This window comes from Antechinus flavipes, chromosome 2 (assembly GCF_016432865.1).
Source record: "Antechinus flavipes isolate AdamAnt ecotype Samford, QLD, Australia chromosome 2, AdamAnt_v2, whole genome shotgun sequence".
Taxonomy (NCBI): Eukaryota; Metazoa; Chordata; class Mammalia; order Dasyuromorphia; family Dasyuridae; genus Antechinus; species Antechinus flavipes.
Window position 1 is genome coordinate 57,770,703 of NC_067399.1, and position 13,358 is coordinate 57,784,060.

General features: G+C 31.8%; 1 protein-coding gene across 2 annotated transcripts in view; it reads right to left on the reverse strand.

Annotated features, from left to right (window-relative positions):
* The window catches only part of USP10 (ubiquitin specific peptidase 10), a 72,779-nt gene that overhangs the window by 19,223 nt on the left and 40,198 nt on the right, over positions 1–13,358 (reverse strand). The window contains exons 5-6 of one of the 2 annotated variants that reach the window (XM_051974916.1): positions 12,653–12,751; positions 9,128–10,159 (exon numbers count right to left, since the gene is read on the reverse strand). In XM_051974916.1, the coding sequence (XP_051830876.1) occupies positions 9,128–10,159; positions 12,653–12,751 (1,131 nt within the window). The remainder of the gene's footprint in view (positions 1–9,127; positions 10,160–12,652; positions 12,752–13,358) is intronic. The other variant, XM_051974917.1, reaches the window with a different exon arrangement.

Here is a 13,358-nt window from a genome sequence, read left to right on the forward strand (position 1 = left end):
AAGATGGTGTCAATTTATAATCTGACATAAAAAGATCACCAAATCATAGGTTTGTGATTAAAAAGAAGAATTTTAAAAGTCATCTAGACAAAATCTAAAAATCAAGAGACACATTTTAGGTCACACAGGTATTGACAGAGAAGGATTCAAACTCAGATAGTTAAACTAGTACTCCAAATCCAATATTCTTTCCAAGACAGATTTTAAAACACCGGGTTTATTTATTATAGATTTTTTGCAGGTGACTAATACATTCTTCAAATTTTTCCATATTTTCCAGAATATTCTAAAAGAGAAAAATTACTTCATGTAAATACCACATGGATCAGTGTAAAGAGAACTGAATGTAGAGATGGCAGATCTGACCTAAAGTCCCAGGTGTAATAATTATTACTTGTGTGACCCTGGGTAAGCCACTGAAACTCTCTAAACCCTCAAATTCTTTATTTTTAAAATCAGAGTAACACTTACATTGTAAGATCTTTGTCAAGGACATATTTTATAAAATATAAAGAGCTATAGAAATATGATCACTGTTACAACCATCTTCCTACTTTTTAAGTTATAGTATTCAAATAAGGGCAGTCCACTATTTATAGAACCTACCATGATAAAGAGGAAAATGCTTGGGCTTTAGTGACTTAGGATCTCAACTGATTCCTGCAATTCAGTGACTGTGCAATCCTGAGCAAATCACTTCCCCTCCCCAAATTTCGTCACTTTAAAAATCAGAAAAATACTACCTATCTCTCAGAAATGTTGGGGAGGATTTTGTAAACTTTAGAAGTTAACAGAAATTAAGTTAACTAAAACATAAGAGATTGTCCCTAATTACCTTTAAAACACTAATTTAATTTTTAAATATTCTGCCAAAGTTTCCTTCATTGTACTATATCCTCTGAAATACAAATATACAGTATATATCTACCCTTAAAGAGATTAAAAATTCTCAACTGACAACTGACTTATTTATAGCATTTGTTTCCCTACATTTCTTACTGAACTTTGTCTTAAAGTAAGATACAACCACTCATATATTCAAAAGCTCTTTATACCTCATTTATCTTTCAATGGAATGTTTCTATTTCAAATTATATGAACATTTAAATTTTTCTTTCTTTCTTCAAAGTAAGTAAATCAAATAATAAACATTCATTTATGTGAAAGGAAGGGCAACAATTTCTTTAAGGTGAATTTAAACATAAGAGAACACAGTTGACAGATTTTCATTTACAATGTAATCAAAGAAATGATATGAAAAAAGGATAGACTATCTATTAAGAAATAAATCAATTGCTCTGCTGGTAACTATTTCTCAAGAGACATAAAGGAAAGCCTCCACTATACTGGATAAATATGGACAAAGAGTCAGAGAGTGGAAGGGAATTCGTAGAAAGAGTATCTGCAATGATAAAATCATAACAGATCCACCCAATCATCATACTTGTACCATAATTTTTATATGGCAAAGGCAAATAATATCACAAATTGTTCAATTATGACAGAAATAAACCTAGAATAATTCTCTACAAAAGCTCTTATCATCAATTTCCAAGTTTATAGGATAAGATATCTACTTATGAAATATCTGAGGAAAAATATCAACTTTAATTCTTTAAAATTAAAGCTTTTAATTTTTATAGCCTTCTTATGGATCCACATAATTTCCATTTCAACAAAAAGTAAAGATTAATAACAAAAAGTTACTAATCTAACATTTTAAAAAGCTAAAACCATTTAGAAGACACTATGGTCAAATTATACTTAGGATGCCCATTTATTAGACATTTTCTTGGCAAAATAATTACAAAGGCCACAAAATAAACACACTATGGATTAGTATTTTACACCATTGAAGAATGAATGTCTTCTTCCACCTTGTGGTCAAAGACTATTACTGCACAAAAGGATTAAATGTTCTATTAAAAACAGCCAATTACTAGAATTACAATAGGAAAACTAAGGAAAATTTGCTTAAAGTTCACAGTATTATTGCTTCTTCTGCTTAAATAAAGCTTACTATTCTATTGTATTAAGCTCGCAGTTCAGTGAAAGACAAAGATTCTGAACATATCAGAATCAAAGGTAGAAGCAAAAGGTAAAGTGGCAATGGCTAGGTAGTCAGTCCATTTAATCCAACAATCAGGTAGGAAATCTACCTCTCTCTCATGTTTGAGAAGGCAGAGATGGGGACTGAGAAACACTGGCATTAGAATCAAAAGGAAAATCAGACAAGAATAGGAGACAATTTATTAAATATCTATCATGTCTAAGACATGGTTCTAGGTACTAGAAGAAACTTAGAAGGATGTAGATACTGAAGACATAGGGTACTATCAGTGATTATAAAAAGGCAAGTAAACAGGAAGAAGAAAAGAAAAATTTTAAAAAGAATCATAGGTCAAATGTTAGAAAAGGCTTATAAACCTTATAAATTTGAAAAGAGTTGCTCTCAAGGAGAAAGTTCCCTTCATTGTCACCTGACAAGTGACTACTTGGTTAATAGCACTCTTAATGATAGGGGAAGAAAATGGGAATGAGACAATAAACTGTGATATGGCTTACTATATGACTGTGAGATTTCTGGCATGATGATCTGATAGAGTTCACATTTGCATAGTACTTGACAGTTTACAAAATGCTTTTTTAACAACCTTGGAAAGCAGGTAATTCAAGTATTATTGTCCCCATCTGTAAAATGAGGAAATTATAGCTCAGAGAGATGAACTGACCTAAACAAGGTTTCAGAACCCAAGCTTGTCAAAATCAAGTCAAGCTCTGATGCATGTTCTTCTTCTTCAAAGATGATGCAATTATTTATTTCTAAAAAGTAATATATTCCTCCCCAACCTCAATTCCCTTCAAAAACTACAATATGTTAACTTCTATGAGATGTTGGATCTGAGTTACCTGGGGAATACATTTGAAATAACAAAATATTCCTTCGTATCCCCCTAAGCCAACTATAAACTTTAAGTTATGCCACATAATCTATATCTAACTAATACAAACAAACGAATTAAAAGTTGACTATTGGGTTTCTATTCTGTTTCATTTGAGCGGTAGTAGCCTTCTATTAGTACACATTTCCAATCCTTACTGGCAACCCACACTACAATCAGCAACTCTATGTAGATGAAGTCCCACATCTATCCAACCTTTTGGTGTGCAATACTACCTAGCTGCAAAAGATTTCAAAATAAGCTATAATTAAAAGAATTATTTCATACTACCATAAGCAAAGAAAATGAGAACTTAATAATCATGAACTTAAGTGCTGACTCACACTATAATCAGTGGATGAAAGAGTTCAACTTTATGAAATCTGTTGGAGCATAAAAAAAATGCAGTCACTTGATGGCTTATTTTTAATGTACACCATACATAGCTGACATACATTAAATTTCTACATATATCAATTAGTTGTAATAAAATCGGTATCACTTCTCAAGCATTGTAGATTTTCTTACACAAAAAGTAACATTTTGCTATTTTGCATATTTTATGCATTAAAATTGGATTTCCCCATCAAAATTAGGATTTAAAGGTCATATTACCATTTAAAATCCATGAAAACTTCAGGTGCAGAATTTTCATTGATTCATAAGACTCATTAATTGACACGTAACCGATATTCAGATGTTCTTGACCTGCTTTTCTGTGATCTTCCTAACTGTCCAGAATACGCTCCAAGTCTCTTTCTTTTCCTCAATAACACCCATTTGGTAGAACACGCTATCTTGGTCACCTGATCTGGTGAAGGACAGCAAAGTGACCAACATTTACTACTACCCATTGGCTATAAAAATACTTTACATCTTAAGAGTAGGAGAATTGAACTTTAGTTCCTACAGAATTAGAGATACACACCATAATTATCTTTTTGGTAATTTTTAGCAAAAGAATACAGTATGACTTTGGTAATGTCTTGAACTACCATAATCTCAAAACTACAAGTGATTTTTCTAAAAACCACTGAAGTATTCTGGCAATGTAATACATACTTCACTGTAAATGACCTATTCAAAATGAAGACTTAAAATGAATCTGAACTATCTTATTCATTTTTAAACAAGGAAATTGTTTACTTCTGAGGAAATATAGGCTTTTGAAAGTTACAACAATATCTTGTGTTTTACTTTTTTAGTAAAATTTTTGTTTTACTTTACTGTGTTTGATAGGTTTTACAAAGTTGAAAAGGCTGCATCTGTCCTGGACGGACAGACAGACTAGGGACTATTCAAGGACAAGAATAGCTGAAGTATAAGTAGGAGATGGTATTTCCATCTCCAATAAATAATACAAATAAAGACAGAGGTTCAAAGGGACCATTTAGTGAAAAGGTATTGCTTTATGAATTCACTTCTCTAGGACTTCACTTTCTTACTTGAACAGACTATAAAGTCCCTCCTAACTGCCATTCTAGCACTATGAGCTTTATTCTGGTCTCCAAGACAGCCAAATGGGCTTTAGTTAATGATGTAGTGTCAGTACTCCACCTCATTTTATAAATGATAAAGAATAACAAAACTAAATCAGTTATATTTTTTCACTGAACAAATAGAATCATTAATTTTTTTAAACACCAAAAGAAAACTTGAGAGACCCTCTAGTTCAACTCATTTATAAGATAAGATTTGTAGCCAGAGAAGTGGCTTGTCTAGGAGTCATGTGACTAGTTAAATAAGGAGAGAGGCAGGGCTAGAACTGCACAGTTCCTATCAATTTTGTTCTATTTTATTTTAACATTTACCAAATTATATGTTTCCTGTAAGCTACACAGTAAATGACAAAGTTTTTAAAAAATAAGCCTGAACGAGTTTTTTCTAAAGTAAAGAATGCAAATTACAAAAGAATACCCTTTAAAAAGTTAAGACATTTTATAATGAACAGCTATAAATTAGTTCCAATAGAGCAGTGATGAAGTGAACCAGCTATATCCAATGTTAAAGAACTCTGGGAGATGACTATGAACCACTACATAGAATTCCCAATGCCTCTATTTTTGTCCGCCTGCAGTTTTGATTTCCTTCACAGGTTAATTGTACACAATTTCAAAATCCGATTCTTTTTTTTACAGCAAAATAACTATGGATATGTATACATACATTGTATTTAACTTATACTTTAACATATTTAACACGTACTGGTCAACCTGCCATCTGGGGGAGGAGAGTAGGGGAAAAGAGGGGAAAAATTGGAACAAAAGGTTTTGCAATTGTCAATGCTGAAAAATTACCCATGCATATATCTTGCAAATAAAAAGCTATAATAAAAAAAATAATAATGGCTATGAGACGATGTGATCTCCCCATCCCCTCAAAAGTTCACCTACATGGTCACAACTAAAGCAAAACTTTAGAGGAAAAAACAATTTTGAGAAATATAATAAAAAGGTCAAACTAGTAAATATATCAAAAGCATAGCAAACTCTTCATTATTTATGCAAATGGAAATAATAATCTAAATAATATGCACATTTTAAATATGTGATTTACTTTATATTGAGATATAAGGGATTCAAAATAACTGACTGGGGATAAGCTATTAAATTTATCTGGCTTCTCTACATTAAACCCCTATTCAGCTGCTTCCCATTTCCACTGAGAAAGTACAAGAGATTACCCTCTGAAGGTCTATCCTTCTCTCCCTTTCCCCACTTCTTTCTTATTGGCTCACACCTTCCTTGAGATAAGGTAGCGTTAAGGAAGGACTTGGGAAGAATGAACAAAAGGTGGAAGCAATATTCGGTAAAGAAAAAACTAATTACAGCTGGCTTCAAGATACTTTGCACAATTTTTATTTCTTTTCCAAACAGTACCTTTTTATTTTGTCTTTTTTTTTCAGCCTCTGGCAATTTTAAAATTAAGCTACTCCTTCCTGAATATACACCAAATAATATCAGGACTACATAATATTGGACTACAGAGAGACGGAATCAGGTATAGTGGCTTGTGGAAAAATCTACAAAAAGGATTGCCCATAAAAATAATTTCCCATTGATTTCAAACTACATATACACAATAATAAACATAAAATTACACTGCAAGTGATGTAGTCATCTTAATAATTTAATACAGGTCAAATCTCATTATAACAAAGTTCAACTTTTTTTTATAACTAGAATTTAACATATTTTAAATAAGTGAACTTAAAAATCTTAATACAAATTTTTGATGTCATGAGCTTTACCCAAGACAACTTAAAAATCCTCTCCAAAGTAAAAACTGAACTGCATAATATTTTAAATTACAAAATGGGAAAATTTTAATGAAATATACTCATGCTTTTCATGTCACTAGAGAAAATTAACTTAACAACCATAATAGACATTACTTTAAGTGAAGTTGAGAGAAAATTTTGAAAATTGCCACCAACTCAATTACAAGTATTTCTAATAATTGGTACATTAAGATAAAGCCGGAGATCTATGTAAAAAGGAATTGTATTTTCAAAACACCCTAAAAATGTTGCTATTATATGACTTCCACAATTTGCATTATTTTGAAAAAAGCAGAGTAAATTTCTGCAAATTGCTACCAGGTACTCTTAATACCTGACAGAAAGATCAAATCATGTATGTATACATATAAGTATGTACCTTCTCAAGAAATATGTCATAGAATTAATCCACAAGAGTAATCTAATTTTATAATATAAGCTAATTAAATTTCTTTTGGCAAAAGTTTAAAAGGTATAGGTACAAAGATCTACATATATCTTCCAGTGTATTTCTTCTCACACCAACTCTTAGTAGACTCATTCCAAAATAGGATACAGTCTACTTCTTAATTATCTTAATGTAGTCAACTCTGAACTGGCATAAATTAAATGAATATTTTAAATTTAATTTAAATTTAAATTTCAAGCTAACATCCCCTATACATGCATCATGTTTCAAAGATTGTCTTCTTTAATTGCTAATGTGTATCCAAACATTGAAAAATTCTAATACTGGCCTAGGCAAAACCTAGTCAACTAACTTAAGGGAAGGATAGGAAAAGAAATTATATACCAAATCTCAAATGAATTTTACTGGTATATCTATCTGATGATATTTTTGAACATGAATAACCAACATAGGTACTAAGAATCATAGGATTATAGTCAGATTTAGATATAGAAAAGATCTGAGAAGTCATCTAATAAAACCTCATTCATTCTAGAGATAAGGAAACTGAGGCAAAAAAAATGATCAACCAATAATCAGAAAGGTAATGAAAGTAGCAGAGCCAGAATTTAACCCAGTTCCTTTAACTTTGAAGGTCACGTAAGAATGTGGGACCAAATATAAAACATTAAAAATGGAATGGTTCCCAATCTAATATGCAAAGCAGAAAAATAAGTTTATTTCACTTAAAAAGCACCATGTTATGGAAAAGAACATCTGTAAAAAAGTGATAAAACTAATTTTTTAGAAATAAAGAAAATAAAATATGGTTAGGAATAGGTTTTTTCCCAGGACCCACAATTTTGCTATATGTAATAGTTTTTATTTTGGCATCAGAAAGTCTTTCCTGGTTTTTAAGGACTTTTAAAATATTTGATTCTAAAAATGCCATTTGAAAACACTATCCTCCTAAGTTTTACAAAGACAAAAAACCAAGCTTTTTTTGTTTCACGTCTAATGACGGATATGGCGCTAAATTTGCAGTATAATCCCACTACTGATATGGCAGTGAAAAAGCTCACCTTCACATCAATAAAATTGCAACCAATACACACCAAAAAGAAGGGAAGATTTGCAGCTTTTGTTTTTTTAAATAAAATACACTAAAGTAAGGATTGAAAATGAAGGATCTTTTTTTTTTTTAACAATTCTAAAATAACAAAAAGAAAGCAATCAAGTGGCTTTTATATATAAGGAGAAATGACCTAAAAGGTTTTTTTAATTAAAAAAAAATACCCCACCTACTGATTTTTCTTTTTATAAAAACTTGTTTCAACCAACTGTTACAAGAAGAATGTCCTTTTTTTAAAAAAAAGAAGAAATTTTTTGATGCTTTCATTATTACTGATGTAAAAAGCTAAACTTCTGAAATTCTGGATCAAAAGAAATTTGCAACAATAAACAATTCAATTGAGGGGAAGGGAGAGAGGAAATAGGAGGGAGGCAATCAGGGTTAAGTGGTTTGCTCAGGGTCACATACTGGTTAAGTGTCTGAAGCAACAATTGAACTCAGGTTCTCGTGACTTCAGAGCCACTGCTCTATCTACTGTAGCACTTAAATGCCCCCTCCCCCCCAATCACTTAATATTACGATACTGCATCAAATGCACATTTGTTTGACAGGGGCAGTCTCAATTCTGGACATAATGGAATTTTTAAAAAGAATTATCTTTTTATTTTTTGTGCATACATGCCCTTAAACCACAGTAAATTCTGAGTTTTTAAACAAAAAAAAGAGCCCTGCAAGTTAACTCATTACTGTGAACACATGGAACCTAAGCTCTGAATTTTTGTGTAGTGGCATTTTTAAAGTAACCTTGGGACAAAAATTTTCCATACATTTTTCCTGTCCAAATCTAATCTCTAGTTTGTTGAAATTCTGTAGAAAATAAACTTCAAGTTCTTGTATATAGGCATTATAAAAGAGTTCCTTTTCAAAAAGCCAACTATTTGCATTATGAAACTTTCTTACAATTAAAAAAAAAAAAAAAACACCCGGGAACAGACTAAAATAATACTGTGCAAACCAATGAAAGATTATTTTAAATGTATATAATAACCCTTATAGCCTAAAGTAATAAAGCCACTTCATTATATCACCAAACTGCTGAGTAATAGAACAAGATTACTCAATCAAAAACTGAAAATATAATTTGTTTGCTCTAATGAGAAATGAGACTTTAAACACTTAACATTGAAGTGTAATTATTTCTTTGTACTTAGTATGTATTATTTCATTTTTATCATGTAATAGGTAAGTATTCCTCATAAGTTCCCATAAAATAGGCAAATGATTTAAAATTGCAATGCTTCAGAATTTCAGTAACATAATTTTGGCCCTTCAATCTCATTCTTAAAATGTTGTATTTTATTTTTAAAAAAGTTAAAATCCTTAATCAAAGGTTAATCACAATTGTTCACATCTTCACTCTCAGTTGTAATCTTTGTTAACTATACCTGCAATCTTTATGGCTACAGGATCCTCTGAAACTGGAACAAGCCCTTCTTTGACTTCAACCTGTTTTTCAGGGACCAGAGCAGATGTGGCAGGAGGGGAATATTTAGTTTCAACATAAGCCACAGGTGTGGAAGCAGAGGGCTTAGAATTGTGAAAAAGGCTAGCCCAAGATTTAGCAGGCTGATTAACAGAAACTGATCCTGTCACAGGGTTTGGGACTTCAGCAGTAGGTGAAGCATTTTCATGCTTAGCTGGATCAGAGTCAGCGCTTTCCACAGTGTATAATTCTACCCCATTGGCAGCTGGGCCCTCAACAGAGGATTCAAGTGTTTGTCCATTAGAAACTCCAAGATTTTCAGTAGTACCAGTATAAGGCTGTGCAACAGCTGTCCTTAATGGGCTACCCCTGCCAGCCTCCGAAGGGATGCAAGACTGTTCACAATTAGTAACATGGCATACCTCAGGCTGCCCTGCAGTCCTGATATTGTCTAGTGCTCTAGGAAAAGAATCATCAGTCACAGTGTCACTGATGAAGTCCACAGAATTTTCAGGGCTATTACAAGTCCTTGGTATAGCTGACGGTGGCATATTTCTCATAAATTCTGTTTCCTCTGTGCTTATATTGTTCAGTACTGATGAATTTGTATGACCATTAACAAGGGCTTCTGTAGGTACATGGTCATTGCCATCTTTCAAATAACTGTAGTATCCAGGTGGCCTTTTTTTCTTCTTTTTACGTTCCCTTTGTCCAAGGCCCCCAGAAAGGCCATCATTTTCGGTATTTTCAGCTTCAGCATTAGAACCATTATCCAAAGCAAGCACAGGGCTTGTGAACTGGCAGTCGATGGAGTTGTAGTTGGTTTCACTGTGTATGTCATCATGGTTCTTTTTGGAAGTTGTGCAACCAAGAATAAATTCTGGGGCCTGAGGATTCAGTGTGCTTGAAATACTGTAGTCAGTGTTATTCAGTAAAGATTCATCTTGTTCAATAACTTCTGTAACACCAAACTCAATTCGCTGATACTCTTCCCCTGTTTAAAAGAGATAATAATGTCCTATTAAGTTCAATCTTTAAGGAAAAATCACATTTAGTTATCCTTCATATTATTTTTTGAATATGTATATATTATGCTTTTCCCCCTAATTTAATAAAAAAATCTATAAATCCATTATTACTGCAAGAAATGCATCTTTTATAACTAAACAAAATCAATTCTAAAGTGCTTTGCTATCATGAAAAACATAATCTTGTATTTTATTCTCAATTACTAGGCTATTACAAATTTGCATTAAAAAAAACCCTAAATCAAAATTAATTTCCACTCAGATTATCCAAATGGTATCCTGATAGTTCCCTTACTACGTACCTTTAAATAAATTCGTATTTTCACTGCCCTAATCTATATAGTAGTAAATGTGAATTGGGCAATTAATTTTTTAATATTTACATAAATAACTTGGGGAAATTCAAATCATCATTAACAGAAACAAAACAAAACTCATACTTACCACAATCAACACTTTCTATAAAAATTTTATAGACTCTCTGCCCAAAAAATTTTTAAATTTTTAAGAGACTACAAAAAGAGATTTTTATGAATTGAAAATATTTTATTTTTTTCACAGATTCAGACCAAAATCCTTTTTAAAATGAAAAGCCATCAATTTTAAAAGGCATATTTTTGATAGAATATGAATTGGAGAGAATTCAAAACCTTAATATCTTACTAAATTCCTCAGTGTGCAACTGACCTCTACAAAGCATCAAGCAAAATTATTCTGAGAAGAACTTTAGTTGAGTCACTAAGTCTTTATGCCAAGTGATTATAATTTATATATACATGTACAATTTAGACCTGTTAAAATTTACAAGATTTGTTCAGTGAGTTTTTATGCTAAATGCCCTTCCTTTTAACTCCTATATCTAACTCAGCTTCAGAAGTTTCAGAAGAAACTTATTTCCTCCCTCCTTTTCCTTTCCTTGAAATAAACTAAATTTGAAGTTATAAAACCTATTTGATTAGTTATCACAGTAGCACATATAAAAATTAAACTACTCAAATGCTTTAACTTTAAAAACATAATGATGCAAAGGACCATAATTCAGCTTACACCTATCTAATTGTACTTAACACCATGATCATCCTCATCCAGGTGGCATGTAAAAGTTCTCTACTTTAGAAACTTCAACATTTTATTCCCCTTTTGCTATTATAAACTTACATGGGAGACATGAAAGCTTAGATCTATCTAAAAATGCACTAGGTGATTAATTTAAAATTATATTTTGAGTGCCCAACTTAAGCAAATAAAATATACACAAATTCTCACAGCTGACATAATTCATTGTTATATTCTTTATTTTAATACCTCCATCAAACTCAACAAATAATTTTAAAAAATACACAACCAATTCCTTCCGTCAACCCAGGTATAGTGTGAGCCACTGTGAGATTCCTTCTAGCCTCTAAGGCACTTCTTCCGTTGGGGTCCATGGACTTTTAAGAGGGTTTATCAATCATCAATTCTGAAGGAGTCAATAAACTTGGATGAGAGAAAAAAATTATCTTTAAGTATAGTTGGTTTCCTTTGTAATTTCATTTTATCTATTGAAAATTAGAGGTCCTTAAGTTTCATCATATTGCCAAAGAAGTCCACTAAAAGTTAAGGACACTTGTTTTAAGATATCTACTATGGCATGAATGTGGAATAGGATGGGGAAAATCGGTAATGCAAATGGATTCTGGAGACAGTCTTCTTTATTTTAACTGCTATCAATACTGACATCATATTAAACAGTATTGAAATGTAACACCAAAGTACACTAAATCCAACCCTCTTTTTACAGACTGGAAAGCTGACATGATTATGGTCTCTATATTGCACATATATATACACAATATATATGTGCGGGTATGTAGATATGTGTATATGTATTTATGCATATATACACATGTAAACACATTTTTAAACATTTTATAAGCACATAGCTCTCAAATCAATGACTTAATTTGGATCAATTTCATGAAAAGACAAGGCCATTTCCTAATGGACTATGATACCAAAACAAAAAATTATGTCTTTGCTGTAATTTTTTTGTCAGTCAGTTGTTCAGTTGTGTCTAACCCTTCCATAACCCATAGACCATTGCATGACAGGCCCTTTTATTCTCCATACACTTTCCACAAATATGCTTTATAAACTTACAACAAATTCCTTATATTCAGCAAACATTAACTATTACTTAAATCTACAAATTGCCTACAAATTCCCCCATTTCACTTTTAATACCTAATTTTGCACTAACATGTAATTTGTTTATAAGACAAGAAATGCTGAAACACCTGACCACTCACTAACATCCAAAATGTCCCAAAATAATATTCATAAAGCCTACACAAAGTTTAAATAAATTAGTCACTGATTTCACTAGTAATGTTCATCACTTCTGTATCTAATTTCTTTTTAAAAAATGAATACTAGAGGAAAGACCATTTCATGAAATCAACTATTGATTATTGTACCTATAAGTTGACAGTCCACTTTGCTTCCACGCATCTTTGTTTCAACCCATTCCGTGATGTTTCGAGGATGCAATGTTGCATGGACTGAAATGGATGTACCTGAAGGTATGAAGAATACTACACATTGACAAGATACTCCTTGGAATGGTTATAATGTATCCTGTCAATGCGTTATGTGTATGCTGCGAATGTATATTAAGAATTAGTATGCGCTGTCATGCAGCTTGAGCAGGAGTTGGATTATTCATAAGAGGCAGAAATAGCTCCTTTAGCATGTGTATTCTCAATTTTAAAAGTGACTATTGTGTAGTAAATACAGATGTACAATGTGGTCTGACATTAATGGAACTCTGTGACCATTTCAATTTGCTGGTGCATTATTAAATACTGACTAAGCACTAACAATGTTTAGATGATTAACATTAGAAGGGCACAAGACACACCTGTCCTGCCTAGTTAGCTTGAATTGCTCATCATGTTTCTATCACAATGGACATACTCATATACACTGAAGGGCAAGAAAAGTTAAAAAAAAAAAACAGCCCGATTTATCAATCCAATAAACTGGTAGGAAAGGAAAAAAGGCCAAGAAAAATCTTTCTAGAAACCCACCTTTTGGGTAAAACTTAAATGAGCAAACAAGATAGTTAGGCAGTCAGTTTTCTAGAAAATAGGAAAAGACACCTCAATTATTAACAAAAACATT